Source organism: Gekko japonicus, unplaced genomic scaffold, assembly GCF_001447785.1.
Source record: "Gekko japonicus isolate JY-2015 unplaced genomic scaffold, Gekko_japonicus_V1.1 scaffold1928, whole genome shotgun sequence".
Classification (NCBI taxonomy): Eukaryota; Metazoa; Chordata; class Lepidosauria; order Squamata; family Gekkonidae; genus Gekko; species Gekko japonicus.
This window is the reverse complement of record NW_015170339.1, coordinates 258,541-277,854: the sequence shown is the minus strand read 5'-3', so window position 1 is coordinate 277,854 and position 19,314 is coordinate 258,541. Positions and strand designations below refer to the sequence as shown.

Sequence of the window (19,314 nt, the reverse complement as noted above, 5' to 3'; positions counted from 1 at the left end):
CGAGGTTCTGTAAGAAGAAAAGAATTAACAGTCCTAAACTTTAAAAAGGCAAGAAAATTCAGATGGACATAAAGCGAAGGTCCAACTACAATATACACCATTGGAACAACATAGTAGGCTATACAGAATCATGTATTAGTGTAAAGTCCATTTGGATACAGGAATGTGATTAATCTTCCAGCCACCATCAATGATGAGTTTTAAGTCCAATGTTTATGTTATACAGTGTTGTAATGCAAAGTAACAAAACCAGCTGCCTGGCACCTAAACTAGCAGTTTACCATGAACCAGACACAGAAATATTTTGAGGACATGTCACACTCATCTGCTCCAATTCAGACACTACACAGTATCAGAACCTGAACTCAAAGCTCCTTAGCAACTGTCAAATGAAATTACTTGAAGATGTTACAGTTGTGTCGTGCTCTGTGTCGCCCCCTGGCCTGGGCAATCCCATCACCGTGTTGAGGAAGGACCCCGAAGGAAGCAAATGCCTCAGATATGGAAGGGCTGGGGGTTGCGTCACGCCCGTCACCTTCCTCAGATCGATCGCCTCTCCTTGCTTCTCTCTCGATGGGCTGGGCGATCGTCTCTAAAATCCTCCCCGGCATTTTGTCACTTCCTTTTATTTGTATTCCCCTCCATGTGACACACCCCTAGTGGCTCATCCCCCTGTCCATCACCGTGTTCCCCATTTCCTTGGTGTTTTCCCCTTGTGGTCCCGCCTCCCTGTACATCCCCGTGTCTGAATCCTCAAGCCGGGCGTGCAGAGGCGTGTTTACTTCCGGCCGGGACGAGGGGACCGCCGCTTGCCATTTCGGCGTCTTCAACGCCACCGGATAAAGCTGGGACCCTCCAACTGATGGTCCTTCTAGATCAAGCCCATTCCCCTTGATTCCATGGCTGAGGAACGGTGTCCGTGTCAGACCCCTTCCTCAGCCTCGTCGCTTCCTGGTTCTTTCCGCGTCTCTGGGATTGTGGAGGGAGGGGTTTGGGTTCTTGTTCGTCTCCCAGACTGCCTCTCATGGTTCTGGGTCTGTCGCCTCTGCCGTCTGTCAACCTCGCGACCCCGGGGTCTTTGCCGTCTGGGGTTTGCTGTGGGTCCGGCAGACAAGATGCTTAGAGCTGTATGGACCATAGCTTGGCCTCTTGGTCTTAACTCATACTGGCCTATAAATCCTAGCCATTTGAAACAAAATGGTTTGGTTAAGTGGCCAAATATTGGTTAATTTTTTCATCACAAGCTCTTTCTTAGCTATATATTCTGAATGTATGCTTGGGGGAAGAAACTGGACTAGAGTGAACAAACTCAATACTAATAAGACAAAGATGATTGTAATAAAGAACTTGATGGACTGGTTAATGGTAAAATCTCAATATAGTTATAATTCCACAACTTGGGGATACTTTTGGATCTGGCATAACTTCTGGACTTGCAGAAAAATGCTGTGGCTCAAAGCGCCTTGTATTAGCTTTAGCTGATACACCAGCTACGCTTGCAGCTAGAAGACAAAGACCTAACCACTGTAATTATGGCAGACTGGATTACTGTCATGTTCTATTCATAAGGCTCCCACTGAAGACAATTCAGAAACGTTCAAAGTTGCAAGATTTTGCTCAGGTATTGATGTGAGTGAGCTGCCATGTTCATATATTTCCAACCCTGACTTCGAGTTCGTCTGTAGATTCAACATAAGGTCCTTGTTTTAATGCAGCCCTGGAATTATGGAACTCACACTGCAGGAAATTAGTTTGGCTCCCTCCCGGTTTTTAAGGCAAGTAAAAATCCGGGGTCCCTTTGTGAATTGGTTTAGTTAAAAACAACCTTAATTTTGCATCCAAAAACTGCAAACCAGGAAAAATCTTCTATCAAGTTGTCAACAAACCTATGATATCCATGGATTACTAATGAAATAAGCATTTTCTTCTATTGAGCTTATTACTAAGAAGTTTGATATTAACAAACACCATGTAGTTCTGAGCTTGATTTTCTTTGTATTCAACTTTCTTCCTTTTTGGTCTTACTTTTCAGGCATATAGCAGACATCTATAGAATACACCCGACTTACCAGTAAAGATGTCTATTCTTGTGGCATCTGCATCTCTAAAAAAAAGTAGAAATGAAAATCAGTATCCAAACATGGATTTTTTAAAAAAGCTGCTGAAAGTAGCAAATTCAGTGGGAAGGGATAGCATGGATGAAAATCACAGACAGCTGTGCCAACACTACTCAGGCAAGCTCTGTATGTTGTTCAGCCCCACCCTCATTATGCAAGTACTCTGCAACAAGACTGTAAAAGTAGGATACATATACAGACCAAAATTAAACCAGACTCTTGATGTTTTATCCATCACAAGTTATTAGGCAGAATGCTTCTCAGCCTTCTTTTAAAGCCATGAAATTAAAAATGACAGGCTTTCTTTTTAAGAGAAACGCATTGCACTAGCAATCTCTTCTCCCCAGTGAATGCAGACACTATACCCGATTCTACAGCTAATATACTGGCAGAAAGGCCTTTTATTACTTTTCTCCTGAAGAAGGGAGAACCAGCTTTGAGAGGAAACGTAAAAATAGAAATGAAGTCTAAAAGTATTTATAACACATTGCCAGGCATCTCTAACATGCTTATAATTTCAGAGAATCAACTGAGGTGAGGACCATTGTGTCCCATCCAATTCTAAATAACAGCATTCCACATTTGTTCCACTGAAATTCCAGAAGGCAACTGTTCTACATCTTTCTGAAATAGAACCCATTTATAAACTTGTTGCAGTGTTCAGGTACCAATTGTTAAGTAACTCTTTACTATTTTCCACCTTCCCCATATAAAATGTAAGAAATTTCACAACAGTTAACAATAAACAAGTTTAAAATTTATAAATACTAAACAATAAAATATATAGCATTACTGGGCAACAGATTGTATTTCATGGCAATGTCACATATAATGCAGAGGCAAACCCAAATTTACTACTAAGGTTCCTCTCCCAATTCACCATGTTCTTCCTCTTTCCTCTGAGCCTTGTGACACACCTGGGAGAGTCACAACCCACAATTTAAGAACCACTGAATTGAAAATATGATTCATTTACACAACCAAGCTTCAGGTCAGATAACTGTACAAACTGAATCACAAAGTAATTACTCTTTTCAAGGAATTTCCATCTCCATTTTTCTGCAGGCACATCTTTTCCACACTGTATCAAATGCCTGATTTGTTCTTCCTTCAGACACATATTTAAAACATGCTATAGGTACAAACTGACATAAAGCAAGACCAGTGCAGTAAGTAAGAAAATCTGACAGATGTAAGGAATAAGCTTGAAATACGAATCTTTTTTGTACAAAGCGAAGACCTGGAGCCACCTTGCCTCAATCAGGTAAGCCGGCTAAACCACAATGATGCAGTAAGCCTGCAGCAGTCAAGCTCCAACACATACCTTGCATTATCAACAAGTTCAGCAAGGGCACCAAACAAGAATTCATGTGTGGTTCTGCAATACAAACAGAATCAGTAATGATAACTTTGAATCTGGGAATTATTTTAAAACACTCTTAATTTGAAATTATGCTTCTTGCCAAAATGGAAAAAAAAAATCATTATGATATATGCTAGACCACAAAAACAAAACCAGGACAGCAGCAAATTTTGTATGTATCGAAGGCACAATAAACTCAGAGCAATGTCATTTCAGCTATTACTGAGATAACAATTTAGAAATGAAATACCAGTTACATAATACATAGCTCAGTACTGTGAATAGTTTACTGGAAGTCACAATCTGCGAACGTTAATATTTATTAGGTATTTCTGATTTTTAAAACTCTGCAAAGTATAATAAATTTAAAAATAAAACCCATTAACAATTATTATGGCATGCAGAGGTTAGGAGGTTTCTTTTCATGAAAGCAGCTCTTTGGATTTCATAACTTAGTTTCCAGTAAACAGGAATTCTGGTTATTATACTCCAAAATCTTTAATCAAATCACAAATATTAAAAACCATACATCACAAAAACAAAATCTTCGGGGTTTATACACACACACCCCTTTTTAGTAAAACGTTATCTATATACAAGAGGTCGTGACAGTTACAAGCATCATTCCTATGACCTGACCAGATACATTTACAAATCGCTTAAAATCTATGTCAACCAAACAAAACCATATATGGATAATACAAACGTTTTTTCTTAGACTTTGTTTTAAAGTATAGCTAATGTTTGTTCTGGAAGGTAAGGCAACATGGTACAGCCTGATCTCATCAGATCTAGGAAGCTAAGCAGGGTCAGTCATGTTTAGAACTGGGATGGGAGACCACCAAGGCAGACTGCAGAAGAAGGCACTGGCAAACCACCTCTGCTTCACACTTGTCTTGAAAGCCCCCTGCTGGGGTTGGTGTACGTTGGCCACGACTTGACAGCACTATACACACACACATACAATGTTGGTTCTTGTTTTAAGGATTCTAGATCATATAGCCGCCCATGGGGCATGTATGCTTGCCACACAATTTGAAGGGGACTGTTGAGTGCTAGTGACAGAGAAGGGCAAAGCTTAGGGGGATCTGCAAAAAAACTGTAAATCAAAATGGAGGTCCTAGAGTTGCTAATGTCCAAGAATTCCAAGCTGTGCCACAGCTCTGTTGACCTGTACTACAATATGGAAATGTAATATATTCTCCTATCTCGGTCTTTCCAAAAGTTTCACAGTCCCACATTTTTATATCAACATAGAAATTAGACTAGGAGACTAGTTTCAATATTAAATTCACCCACAGATGAAATATAACAAGGATCTCAGTAACACAGGTAACAAATAGGTACAATTCTTCCTGTATTAAAAGCAGGGAGTTATTTTGTCCTAAACAAACATCTAGCCTAGGCTAGCCTGATCTCGTCAGATCTCAGAAGCTAAGCCGGGTCAGCCCTGAATAGTATTTGGATGGGAGACCTCCAAGGAATATTAGGGACATGACACAGAGGCAGGCAATGGCAAACCGCCTCTGAATGTCTCTTGCCTTGCAAACCCTCCAGGGTGCCATAAGTCAACTGTGACTTGATGGCTCAAACAAACTTCTATTACCCTTTCTGAGTTTCCTTGAAGTGGTTAATATTTTGAAAGTTTGAAAAACAAACCACAAGTCGTTCAAGTTGTGAGATCCATCTGCATTTGCAGACCACATCTCTGAATGTCTCTTGCCTTGCAAACCCTCCAGGGTGCCATAAGTCAACTGTGACTTGATGGCGCTTTCCACCATCAAACAAACTTCTATTACCCTTTCTGAGTTTCTTTGAAGTGGTTAATATTTTGAAAGTTTTCAAATAAGATTTGAAAAACAAACCACATGTCGTTCAAGTAGTGAGATCCATCTGCATTTGCAGACCACACACAATATCTAATATTAACTGTCCTTCAGTTTACCCTAAGGTTAAAATTTACAGTACTTGGTTAAGGTTTCTTGTCACTGACAAAGCTATTTCCTTGATGGATGCAAATCCCTTTTACCAATTTACAAATTCAGAGGTCAAAAACACTGCATAGAGCCAAGACACCGACACCTTAAACTTAGCTACAATACACAACACCACTACAGGAATTGAATTAGCTTGCCTCATACCTGGAATACAACAGAACTCTGGCTATGGGCAAAATCGACGTCTATGCATTATCCCTATCCAGGTCTACTAACCACTACAGGAATTGAATTAGCTTGCCTCGTAACTGGAATACAACAGAACTCTGGCTACGGGCAAAATTGACAAGTCTATGCATTATCCCTATTCAGGTCTACTGTAACAAGATGTAACTTTCTCCAACACCTGAGCAGTATATATTTTCCATTCATACTCTAGCATGATGCAGTATGCAGTGCTCAAGGAAATACACATGTGGACATCCGGGCCCTGCGGGACCTTGTGCAGTTCCACAGGGCCTGTAAGACGGAGCTCTTCCGCCAGGCTTTTGAGTAGGAGCCGCCGCTATTCCACCACCGTGGTACTGTTCCACCATTTACCCCTACTATGGGGGGTATGCGTCGCCTGGCGGAAGCGGGTAGAACATCATCGCTGGAGTCCTCGCTACTTAATAAAGCTGGCAGTCAAATTGGGATTACTGTCCATCTTGGGGATCTATATATAGGATAAGATCAGAGCACCTTAAATATTGTCTATGGGATTTTAATGTGGATGTTTAACACTGTTTTATTGTATTTTATCTATTTAACCTGGCACTAGCCGTATGTTAGCCGCCCTGAGCCGTTTGGAAGGGCGGGATATAAATCCAAAATAAATTAAAACATAAAATAAAAAAATAAAGAAATTGTAAGAGTCGTTCAGAGGTAGTTGCCATTGCCTTCCTCTGCATACTAACCCTGGTATTCCTTGGTGATCTTCAATTCAAATACTGACCAGGGACAACTGTGCTTAGCTTTCAAGATCTGATGAGATTTGGCTATCCTGGCTATCCAGGTCATGGCAGCAATTGTCTATTCATACAATTAAACCTGCTATCCATTTTCAACTGTTCTCTTCTTCCCTGACCAACTGTTCAGGTAATACTTCCCTCCCAGCTTCTGTTGTGGTTTTTCAGGGCTGTCCCCACTATTGTCTCTCTGCACTTTTTAGTACTTCATCAAATTCTATGGCATTCAATTTACACTATACAGCAACAACACAGTTAACCTACCCCCCAGACTTCTTGCCCTTCCATCCAGTTCAGTGTCTCCACCTGACACATCAATATTTCTATCTAGATTTCTCCATGCCACTTCAAATTCAGTATGTCCAAGGGTAAACTGCTGATCTCAAAAATATCTGCAGAGAAGGAATCTCTATTTTATTTTGCTTGTTACTCTGTAAAGCTCCATGAACCCTGACTGCACTATAGAAATAACTTTTTAACACTGATTAATCTATTTCAGTATTTGCATTTGTTAGCTCATTTTCCTTATGAGGCAGGCAAATATACAGACTTGAAAGTACTGAAAACCCCACAATTTCTTCCCAAACGAGATTTATCAAAACTTACAAGTGGATGCTTCCCCCTCTAACGTGTGAATTCTCTCATTAGCCAGTCATCCATTTTATTAAACTATTTCTTGCCTGCTAGAACATCAAGCAATGTGAATCATTCTGATCACTATTCTATAATCAATATCCATCAGTTCCATTATCACACAATGAGATTAATGGCTTGATGGGAATTTGGACACAAATCAGCCAGGTCCGAGTCCAATATTCAAACCCACTACAATACAGTTCTCAGAATAACCTGGAAACTTGATGTCTGGAGGTCCCCATTAGTCCAGTGATTCTGTTCATTATACGAACTGATGAAGTAAACCATGATTCCATTCTTGCCAGATTTTGCAAATTAGCATTATAAAGAATGGAAGTTCAGAACAGAGAAAGACTTTCAACTTCAGTCTCTTTATATAAGCAAACTTCTCATTATGTTCAAAACAACCAAAACCACATTTATTTCAAGTTCTATCTGCCCCATTCCTACTGTTTTGGATGAGCAATAGTTTAAAAAACAGGCTCAGAGTTTGGTGAGTCTTTGATTTTGGACAGTTAACTTCCTAAGCACTCAAACAGATAGCCTGGCCTTTCCTAGTAAAGTACTGCAAACAACCACTGCTAGCTGTGGAGTCAATTGAGTCCAGAAGAACTTCCAGATAGCCTTCTTCCAACAAAATTCAGCAAGAGCAGTAATGTTTCCACATAGTTCTCTCACTACTTCAGGTTTGGTGACTCATGCATCTGCACTTGAGGACAGGACAACACAGCAAGTAGTAATTGAGTTACTTCCTTGCTCCATCTTTCTTCTCTGTAGTTAGATCTTGGCGAAGCTTCCATGAACCAGTACAGAAAAATTTCTGGTCCTGACTGACACGCTCCTCAGATCACCCTTCCCAGTTTTAGGAGAAAGAAATAGAAAGAGAGTGCACTGGTACCATAATACCATTGCCTTCCAGATTTCTGTAACAATGTTGTCTTCTCTAAAGAGAAAGTTGTTCTGCATCCATAAGTATGCCATTATGCAGAGAAAGACAAAAAATATAAAGGGAGAATTCAGTCAAACCTTCTATGCCACAAAGTTTATTTTATGGAACAAAACTCCAAAATATCTGATCATTCATTGTATGAAAAAGATTGCTATTACAACTTAGAAGCTTTTCTAAAGGCTCCATGCTATCAGTGCATCATCTTTTGCAAAGACTATGACAAAAGAAAAAAATTAGAACCAAGTCCCTTCTGCAACAATTGGACTAAGGAAATGTTTAAAGTGAACAAATCATTCTACAAGAGGCACCTCATCAAATGTGTCTTTACAATCATCTGATTAAAATGCAGAACACATGCAAGCAAGACAATGGACTTCATAGTATAACACATTACCCCTACAATGGATCAAATAACTAATTCTTCTATTTCCACTTATTTATCCTAGAACTTTTTCTAACTAAAGTACACCACTGGCTGTTGCTACTTTGATTACCAGTGAGTTTCACAGATCAATTGTATTGTTCTACTAGAACCACATAAAGTACTCTCTGTTCACTTTTTCCAATCTATGACTGTCCAAAATATATTTAACTTTTAGTATAAGGAGAACACACAACTTTTATTAATGTTTCTGTTTTCTATGCTCTTTTGAGTTCTTCTGTTGGAAAGAGATAAGGAAGAACCAGAGCGTAGAATATAAGGTACAGATACCATTAACTTATGCAATTCCATTTTATTGAAAAACATTAAATAAGAAAACATTTTTATTTCATCTTTCCACACTATTACTGTCCTCAAGGCAGTGAACAATTAAGTTTATAAATAGGGAAGGAGAAAGGTAGAGCTGCCAAGCCGCGGCGGGGGATCCGCGCGTCGTCACAGGATCCCTGCCGCGGGGGGACAGCGATACGCGTTGCACCAGTGTTGCGAGGATGTGACGCTACACGTCGCTCTGGCAACGGGGCTCCAAACAGCCCCACTGCCAGATGAACGGGTAGTGTCACATCCTGGCAACACCGGTGCAACGCGTATCGCTATCCCCCCGCGGCTTGGCAGCCCTAGAGAAAAGTCAGCAACAGAATGCCAAACAAAACAAAAAGGTTTCACCTGCTGGTGGAATGTAATGATGCAGGAGCCAAATCTCCCTAGGGAGGGAATTCCACATTTTTGGCGCCAAGACTGAGATGGTCCTTTTTCAGGTTGCCATCCATCCAGCTTTGGATATGGGCACCTAAAATAGGCCCCAAAAGAGTGCCATAATGGTTTGAAAGGTTCAAATGGAAATAGGTAGTTCTTAAATTACAAGCTGCGGTGGCTCAAGTGGTTAAGACGCTGAACTCTGTGGAAGGTCGGTAGTTCAGCAGTTTGAGACCCGAGTGTGCCGCATGACGGAGCGAGGTCCCGTCTCTAGTTCCAGCTCCTGCCAACCTAGCAGTTCAAAAGCAAGAAATTGCAAGTAGATAAATAGGTACCACTTCATTGGGAAGGTAACAGCGTTCCGTGCACCTTGGTGTTTAGTCATGCTGGCCACATGATGAGCACCGCAACCCTAGAGTCGGATTCGACTGGCTTTCGAGCAAGGGAACCTTTACCTTTACCTAAATTACAAATGCCCCAAGTCATATAGGGCTTCAAATTCGATTGCTGCGCTTTGAGTTGGGCCCAGAAGCAAACTGGAAGCCACTGCAGATGGAACAAGATATGAGTGATATGGTTCTTACAAGCCACTCAAGTCAGTGTTGTTACCACAGTATTTTGTACCAACTGTACTTTCTGGACACTCTTCAAGAGCAGTGCTATCTACAGCACACTGCAGTAGTCTAGCCTAGATGTTAACAGGACACTGCAGAGGCAATATCTTTTTTACCCAAGAAATACTGCAGCTGGCACACCAACTAAAGCTGGTGAGAGGCAATCCTGGCTACCGCTGTCTCCTGCTTATTCAACAGGAGGCCTAGGTCCAGCAGAACTCCCAAAACTGTGAGCCTGCTCCTTTAGTGGAGGTGTAGCACCATCACCTCAATAGTGGGATCAGTCCTGCCCAACTGCAGCACTGCCTTATAACTAGGCTTCAGGTTATTAGTCCGCATCCATCCCCAAACTATCTGCAGTCACTGGCTCCAGGTTTCCATAGTCTTTGTGGGATCTGATGGAAGCATGAGATAGATGAGCATATTCACATATTGGTAAAAAACAAGCCCAAACCTCTAGATGATTTTATGTCGGTATCAGACACCATGAGGCACAAGATAGAACCTTGTAGGACCCCACAGGACAGAGGGCCAAGCAGCAGTCCATCAGCATCACTCTCAGAAACCTACCTTCGAAAAACCACTACAAAATGGTGCCTCCCAACCCCAAAAGGTAGTCCAGAAGAACATCATTATCAAGGATATGAAAGCTTCTTATAGGTCCACAAGAATCAGTAGGGCTATGTTCCCAGCACAGTTTATTCACCAGGGTGATCAAGGCTGTTTCTGTTCCATAACCAGACTGGAAAGGATCCAGAATAATCCTCCTCATTCTTGAAACTGTCCAGCCACTACTCATTCAACATCCTTGTGTAACAATGGCACATTTGAGACTAACAATATTGAAATCTCCTAGGTCCAAAGTAGATTTCTTTAGGAGCAGACACATTACTTCTGTTTCAAGGCTGGAGGGACCATCCCCTTTCTTAAGGAAGCGTTGATTGTTTCCCAGACCAGTCAAACCCCACCCACCCCGGCAGATATAAGAAACCAGAGGTGGCAAGGGTCACAAAAGCAGGCAGCAGATCTCAGTCTCCTAAGAATCCTGCCTACATCCTCAAACTGAATACTGTCCCACACAGCTGGACAAGCTGACACCCTTGAACTAACTAACCACCATTACCCACAAAGCACTGGAAAATCTGGTTACAGCTGGCCACCAAACAGTCATATAACTGCCATAGGCCAGATCCTTATAGGCCCCGGACAACCCAGAAGACTTCTACAGGCCTACAATGGATTGGATCCAGCCCACTTTTTTCACTCAGTCTTGCCCAATTCTCTTTCTTGCTAGAGTTTTGGTCCCTCGTGGCTTTTGTCATTTCAGGTCCCATGATCCCAGCATACATTTTTGGTTGGTTTTCACCAGAAGAAAAGTTGGGTCAAATCCAACCCACTGTGAGGTTGTGATGGTGGTGGACAAGTATCATTTTTTTCACTGCCAATAAGCAGACTTTAAAATGAGCTCTATCACATACTTTGTCAGATTCATCATTGTTGTTCTAGCCATCTCTCTTTTCTTTTCATAGTTTGCAGTCCCTCAAGAAACCTAGGGGTTACCCAGCTCTAAGACATGAAAGAGGACACCTAGGAGTGATCATGTCTGCCAGCATAGTTTCCTCACTCTACAGGCCAACCAGGACATTGACAGCAATGCCAACCATATAATCAGGAAAATCACCATAAATGATCAGAAAACTATTTGGATCCATCTGACTCTGGGGTCAGATCTTCCTGATCCTCCACCTCGGCAGAGTCTCGATATCCCTTTAAGTCTAAACCTTAGCAAGTAATAATCTCCCAGTGACAAGGGGACTATCCTCAGTTTCTGCACCTTCCTCCTGGCCAGAACATCTATAGGATATGACTGTTTTAATACAATTCCAGTCAGAATATGTATCAGATTGGAAAAAATATAACCTTCCTACAGCATCAGTACATATGAGAATGTATTATTTAACACTTAGCAAGCTAAACACAGTTGAAACTGGCTCTTCAGTTTCTATTACTATCCACTGAAGGGAAGTTGAACAAGCCATGACCATGGATTACGTTACCTCTCCAAAACAAGACATTAAATCACAGCAACATGAATCAAATGAAGTGCTGCTGTCAAACATGTTATTTAGAAATAAACTGCTTTACTACTATAGATCTGTTACTGTGGTATTTTTGAAATTAACATTTTCCTGCCCTATTCGCAACCCATCACTTGTGATTTGCATATACAACTGTTAAGCAGTTTTGACGGCCTTGGGACTTTTTTTTCTATAATAAATTTCTAGGTAAAGGTTTCCTTTGCTCAAAAGCCAGTCGAATCCGACTCTAGGGTTGTGGTGCTCATCTCCATTTCCAAGCCGAAGAGCCAGCGCTGTCCGAAGACGTTTCCGTGGTCATGTGGCCGGCATGACTAAACGCCAAGGCGCACGGAATGCTGTTACCTTCCCACCGAAGTGGTACTTATTTATCTACTTGCAATTTCTTGCTTTCAAACTGCTAGGTTGGCAGGAGCTCGAACCAGAGATGGGAGCTCACGCCGTCAGGCAGCACTCGGGTCTTGAACTGCTGAACTACCAACCTCCAGCCTGCAGTTCAGAGTCTTAACCACTTGAGCCACCGCAACTCCTTATAAATTTCTACACTGGTATTAAAGAAGCCACTTGCATAACGCCTGTCTTTTATATGTATAAAATACTGTTGGTACTTTGACACTGCAATATTTCCACAGAATCTGCATTCCCTGAACATTATTATGGCATTACAGAGCCTTGTCAAGAAACACACACATCAGGCACCTTAGAAGATCAGCAATACTTATCCACACTATTTCCACAGAAAATATTGCACCATCATGACCACCAAAATGTTATCTTCTCTAAAACGGCATCCTGCCTTTGCATTACTTTTCATTGGCAACTTCTTTTCTTACTACCCATATTGTTCTCCTTCTTGTTTCATGAGCCAATGGATCCAGGAGATTCCTCAAAATCCTAGTGCGTGTAAGGCACAAGTACTCAATTCGTATTTTCATGCAGATGGGTGAATTGAGAATGCTGAATCTTGGCTGGAGTTTCCATATAACGGACCCTTCTCCACTGCTTTCTTCCTATGAGTGTATTCATCTTCCATTCTTCCAAATGAAGATTTCTTTTCTTTTCTTTGATTTCTTTTTTTGGATTAGCAACCATCGTGAATGCAAAGAGCAATGAAAAGAGACCTCCTAACTCCCTCATCGCTCTCCCCTCCTCCTACTCACGAGTTGGTGTGAAGATAGTCGAACGTCAGCTGAGCACGCTGCAGGCTGCTGTAGTTGGTGAACGCCATGACGACTACCGTAGCGCAGGTCAACTCTCCCCCGCGCCCCGAGCAAGAAAAGCGAACACGCGCGCGCCCCCCTTCCTCAAAAGCCTCTCTAGAATCTAGAACGCGAGTGACGAGACTACCAATATCTGTGAGAGAGAGAGATGCGCGCCCTTCCCGCCGCAGTCCAGTTCACAAAGGCGCGCAATAGCTTTTCCGAACAGAACCTCTTCGCTTATTCTTTTCGCGTCATAGCACCGCAAAGAAAACACGGACCTTCCTTTACAGTCCCCCCCCCCGCCTTTTCTCTACCCCCACAATGCCTGAGTTACTTCTATCTCTCGATATAGGTATATGTCGTGAAGAGAAAACAAATAAAGAGAGAGAGATGCCGCGCGCCCTCCTTTCCCCCGTCCTCTTCCTTTGTCTGCTACCACCGCTGTTCCTCCTCCTTCAGCCGCACTGCTTCTTCTCGCGGCACACTCTCCACTGACAAAAGGAAGGTCGTCACTGCTCCCCAGCTATTGGGCGAGATGGGGCCACGTGACATGTGCAACACTACTCCCCAGCAGACACGCGTCCTCTCGTGAGAGAAGAAAGGCGCGCCTTCCCCCCACTTTTCTCCCCTCCCCCAATCGGCTAGATGGAGGAGGGGCGTTATTAGGCGCATGCGCGGAGGGAAATGTGCTGCGAGCGTCTTGTCGTCGGGAGGATTCCGAAGGCCTGTGGCTCGTCTGTAGGATAAGGAGAGGGGGGGAAAGTGTGAGGTGCGAGCGCGCGATCCCCCCACTAGCCCGCCCCCCTTCCTTGTCGCGCACGTCTGCCATTCTGTCCTTCTCCCAGACGATCCACCCACGCAAGCAGCGCGCACTCGGCATATACCCCCCCTCCCCCACCGGGCTGTGGTGGTGGTGTTGGCAGCCATTTTCCCAACAGACGCTTGTGTGAAGACTTTTTAAAATGGCGGCTTAATGCTTTTTTCCCTCCTTTGACGCCATCTATTAGTGCCCCTTCTTATTCCTCCTGTAAGCTTCAGGAGATTAGTGGCTTTTATTTATTTCTTGTTATGTTCAGCATTATCTAATTCGGTTCTTTTTTGAACAGTGCTGTATCATTGTGCATGAGTATTATGATAAACAGTGTTTATATTTCATGCTTTAATAGACTTGATACTTAATGGTGCACTCAGCACTTTTCTTCATGTATCAGTAGTGTTTTCACCATGCGATCTTTGCAAGGTCAGAAGGAAATACATTTGGGTGATGTTTTCCCTGCACCTTTTCTGCCTTGTTGTCTCCTTTTTTTCCTTTCCTGGCTACTGGAATTCTACAAAGCTAAGAGGAAATACTGGAAAAGGAGCCTGATTGAACGCTTTTAGAGGAGGTTGCTGATTCGGACCGCAGGTCCTGCACACTATCTTATTGTGTTTTTCACTACGTTGTTTAGACTGCTGCTGTATCTTTAAAAGACACTACTGTACCAAATCACTACTGGTAGCATTTGTTGCTGCCTAGGCATCATGCAGTAGAAAGCAGCATGAGTCAAGTGGTACTTTTAAGGTCTTTTGCCCGTCTTAAGGTCTAGCTGATCATGGGACTTCATTTGATAGCCTTTCCAGGCCATTTTCAGGGTAGATAAGATAAAAGCATTTTTTTAATTGGGCTCCTTTCATTATTATTGTGATTGCATGCATGTGCTGTTGTTTCTTTGGTGATGAACAGCTAGTTCAGGTGTCTTCGACCTTGTTGAGCCTGCGGTTCCTTTGGGAATTTTGAGAGAAGGTAACAGACATCACCACAAAATAGCACCTAGGGAGGTGGCAGAGTCTGCCCTTTACTTTTGGGGACAAAATGCTGTTTCATTTTTCCTTTCCAAGAAAGGAGTGAGTATGCTTCTACAGCTATTGGGAAGATACTTCCAGGATCATAGATGTAAGAAAGATTGTTTATACCTAAATTATGGGCATGCAGCCGTAACTTTTTTTGGGGGATAAACTCAGCAGTTTACTAGTCAGTGAACTAGTAAGGAGTGACACCCTAAAGTCTCACTTCCCCCCATTTTCCCTTGTTCTATTCAAGACCCTTTAGATTTTATTCCTAAACTTAAGCAAGGAGGTTCCAGAAATGCATGAGTGGGCACAATAGCACCGCACTGAAATTGCTGAGGTGCTTTAATATGAAAATAATGGCGGAAAGGACAATGTCAGCCACTTTAGGTCCCTATTTGAGAGAAAGGTGGGATATAAATGAAGTAAGTAAATGTTTGAGGATAGGAGTCAGAGAGAACTGTTCACGTTTAGAGAGACCTTACATAGTGTTACATTTCAGTAACGTCTATTAAAATGTATTAAAAAGTTAACTACCTTGCGATTAGTGTAACAATCAAACCTTAAATAGTAAAGCTAGTGCTTGACCAGTATTTGCTGAGTAATTGACTAACAGTGACATCATAAGCAGAGTTATATCCTTATGCTTCAGGGATCTAACTGTTCAGGATGACACTGTTAATCGTTTTGGTGAGGCAAATGGCCAACCCTAGTAACAAAGTATTTTCAATGCTGTAGATGCACAGAACCAACAACTTTTTGTTCTTTGTGAAATGTATTGAAAACAGTTCAGTTGTTTTGATATGTACCTCAGGTTGGGAACAGGAAAATGACAAGCAAAATCTTTAGCTCTTGGAGCAGAATTGTGTTTTACTGGGAATCTAGGCTGTTGGCCCAGTCTTAGGATATCGGTATTAACTGCAAGAAAAGGTTGGCCATTTCATTGTCTTTACTAGCTTAGGACAGGGACTAAAGAGCCAAAGTCCAGTAAAGACAGTATTTGGATTGGTATATGGTAAACTTGTTCTTAAATGCTCATGAAGTGTTTTGCCATAGAAGTAAATCATCCATTGATAAATTCAGATATTGCTAAACCAGAATCAAATAGTTGCAAATATATAGCAGCAATGTTGTGGTCTTTATGTTGGTTGTAGCAGCTTCTAACCCTGTCATTCTAAACTTCTGTGATGATACTAAATGAGCAGTCAGAAGGCTGAATGACAATGGAATCTTCATACAAAGACGTAAAATGGTTTGAATTTAGTACTTTTCATACATGAAAGATAGTAGAGAAAGAATACTAAATATGGAAGCCAAAAGCCATGCTGAAAGAAGAGTATGTCACGTGGCAAATAAATTCAACAGCATAGTTGCTTTCACCATTTTCAGTGTGCACCTGTAATGTTGTTTATGTTCAGTTGGATTTCACTAAAAGGAAAATACTGACACGCTGGAGAAGTTCAGAGAGGAAGGAAAAATAGTTATTCAAGAAAAATGTTGTCAGAAATACTTGGCCAGCATGCTTATGGTGGAACTAGGTTAAGTACACAGAAATTTCAGTAGTACATTAATAATAATGTTCACTGTACTCCAGGGAGAGTTAGAATGAAATATAAAATGTAATTTGACTATAGATTAGTGCATGTGCACGGAGTGGCAGGCTTAAGGACATAAAGAGATCATGGGACTAATATGTTTTTACACCTTTTACATATGGCCTTTATTTATTTAAAAATTTGTATAGTCTGCCTGTCTCCAAATATGGTTCAGGACAGCTTACAGCCTATTAAATAAGAACAGTAATAAAACCAACACTCACTGTAATTGTTGACTGTTATAACAGCCTGTACTGAGTACTCCCTTATTTTAATTGCACACCAGAAATCAGGATGTTACTTTCCCCTTCCTTTTTGCAAGGCCGTTCTTCAATAAACAAGCTATCTTAAGTTTCTGATTTTAACAGCTAAATTTTGAAATAAAAATGCTGGGCAGCCCTTTTTAGCTGCTACCTGTAGAAGATTAGAGGGAAACGCACAGGCCTGTTTGTAACAAAAGGTGCTGCTTTCTCTCTACTCTCTACTAAATTATATATTTCTTTTCATTTGGCTAGATATCTTGATGCTAGTTGTTAGCGGAAACTCACATTCTTTTAAAATAATGCATAAACTGATTTTAGACAATATTTTATTTATTTGATTGATTAATTGATTCTTGCTTACCCCGCCCTCCCCATTGAGGCAGGCTCAGGGTGGCTTACATAAGAAGCAATAGGTGAAACAGTATAAATATCAATATAAAATACACAACATAGTTATTAAAACCATTAACCTAGTGATGGCGACACAACTGTGGCAAAGTGCATATGAAAACATACATTCAGCAGCAGTAGAATCCACTATCGACGGAGCCAGGCTGGAAATGGAGTTGGCACAGGGCATAAATGATGGAATGCAGCTCCTTACCTAAATGCCTGGCGGAAGAGCTCCATTTTTGCGGCCCTGCGGAACTGTAAAAGTCCTGCAGGGCCCTGGTCTCTTTCGGAAGCTCATTTCACCATGTTGGAGCTGCCACAGAAAAAGCCCTGGTCCTGGTCAATACCAGCTTGGCATCCCTAGGGCCAGGGAGGGCCAGATGATTTTGTGACACTGACCGTAGTGCTCACTGGGGACCATGTGGGGAAAGGTGGTCCCTCATTTTGCATGTAAAGTTTTACATTTGTGCCTTTTTGGAAGTCTGAGTTTGCATTCCCAAGTATAACAAGAGTTTTTACATGAAAACTAGAAATCTCACAAGATATCAGAGAGGAAGATCAATGTTGACAAATGCCAGATGAAAGTAAAAACAATAGACTCTAAAATAACTTTCTGCTCATGTTCATTTATGCTAATAATCTCTGTGATGAGCAAGTCCTTTGTGCTTCCCTACATGAGCGTAACAACTAGGTGACTTTTTGACTGTCCAGATCAGTCTTAATAGTGGAGTTCTGCTGCAATATGTGTATTTTCTGTTTGTTCAAAATAAATTCCACTAAAAATACTGCACTGTCAATCCAGGAAGAAACAGTAGTAGAAGATATGTCCTTTCATGCCCCCAAATATTGTAGTTGTATTGGGTGACTTCAGTGCCTGCATTGGTAAAAACAAGGACATGGACTGAAATAAAACTATTATAATTCCCATCTCCTGCCTCCTCTGCATGGTTCATAGATCTCTTGATAAAGAAACATCTTTAGTGTTTTCATAATTAAGATTAAGAAATTGAAGACCTTCTACCAGAGCAACAAAAGCAGACTCAGTTCTAAAGCCAGATTGAAAAGGGTCGAGAGCAGGTAAGTTATCTGGGAAATGCTGGAGTTCATCTGTCACCACCCTCTCATTGATCTTCCATAAGAAAGGTAAGTTTGAAACCATGCAAGAAGTAGCCACAACCTTTTTATCTAAATAGGGTTTTTAAAATAGAGGACCAATGCCTCTTTCAAAGATTTTGGAAAGTCATCAGTAAGTTGCATTAATAATTTTTGTTAATGACCCCCTTACCTCCTTCCTGCATAATTTTAGCAACCAGGATGGGCAAGAATCTAAGCCCAAGTGACCTTCACAACGCCTTGGACCCTGTCAACCTAACGTAGGAATACTAGGCTGTAAAATCAATTAAAAGACAAGCCTTCAGACACCTCTACTGCTTGATGCTCCATTCAAAGTAGATCTGAAGAGATTTTTCAGCAAAGAATGGTGTAACAACTTTATAGTTAATAGCAGCTCAGGCATGGCACTCACAGGTGTGCCAGGTAATGGTACACCAGCAAGATTTCCATCCTCTTCCTGGACCTCAGCAGAAGGCTGGCAACTATTTGCACTGGGATTCTACAAAAGGAAAGACTATCAGAAAATCATGGCACCATCCTGTCCCATCATACAGAATGATGAAACTAACCAGAGTCATGAGGAAAGAAAATGTTAGCAGCATCCAATCATGTGTTGGTCACATACCTATGCCAAATCTACCATATCTCAAAAATCTACATAGTAGTAAATTTACTTGTTAAAGATCCAGTATTACACATCATCAAGGTCAAAATGGAAGTTTCAGTCTTTCCACCCAGTATAATGAAGATTATATGAATTCAGACTATAAGAGACGAGATTTCTGATCACGTTTGATATCTGCTGTTCAATTTCAAAAAGGTGATAAAGGTGAATCAACATTCCAAGTATGCTTCAGAAGGGAGGTCCTCTGTAGTACCCTGGACATAGAGATTTTATTCATAGGCTTCATGTCACATAATCAGACTGGTATCGAGGAGAGCCTGGTCGCCTTACTGGACTTCAGTTGACTTTTTCTGGGGGGGGGGGTCATCAGGAGGTTTGGGTATGGTATGACAAAACAATTCTGTAAAAACAAGCGTACATGCAGCAATTCCATTAATTT

At 41.5% G+C, this 19,314-nt stretch overlaps 1 protein-coding gene across 1 annotated transcript in view; it reads right to left on the bottom strand.

Moving 5' to 3' along the window:
- MORC2 (MORC family CW-type zinc finger 2) overlaps positions 1–13,338 on the bottom strand; it is a 60,881-nt gene extending 47,543 nt beyond the window's left edge. The window contains exons 1-4 of the mRNA XM_015418168.1: positions 13,018–13,338; positions 3,442–3,495; positions 2,035–2,104; positions 512–539 (exon numbers count right to left, since the gene is read on the bottom strand). Coding sequence (XP_015273654.1) covers positions 512–539; positions 2,035–2,104; positions 3,442–3,495; positions 13,018–13,085 — 220 coding nt within the window. The 5' untranslated portion in view covers positions 13,086–13,338. The remainder of the gene's footprint in view (positions 1–511; positions 540–2,034; positions 2,105–3,441; positions 3,496–13,017) is intronic.
- Positions 13,339–19,314: the final 5,976 nt, after the last annotated feature.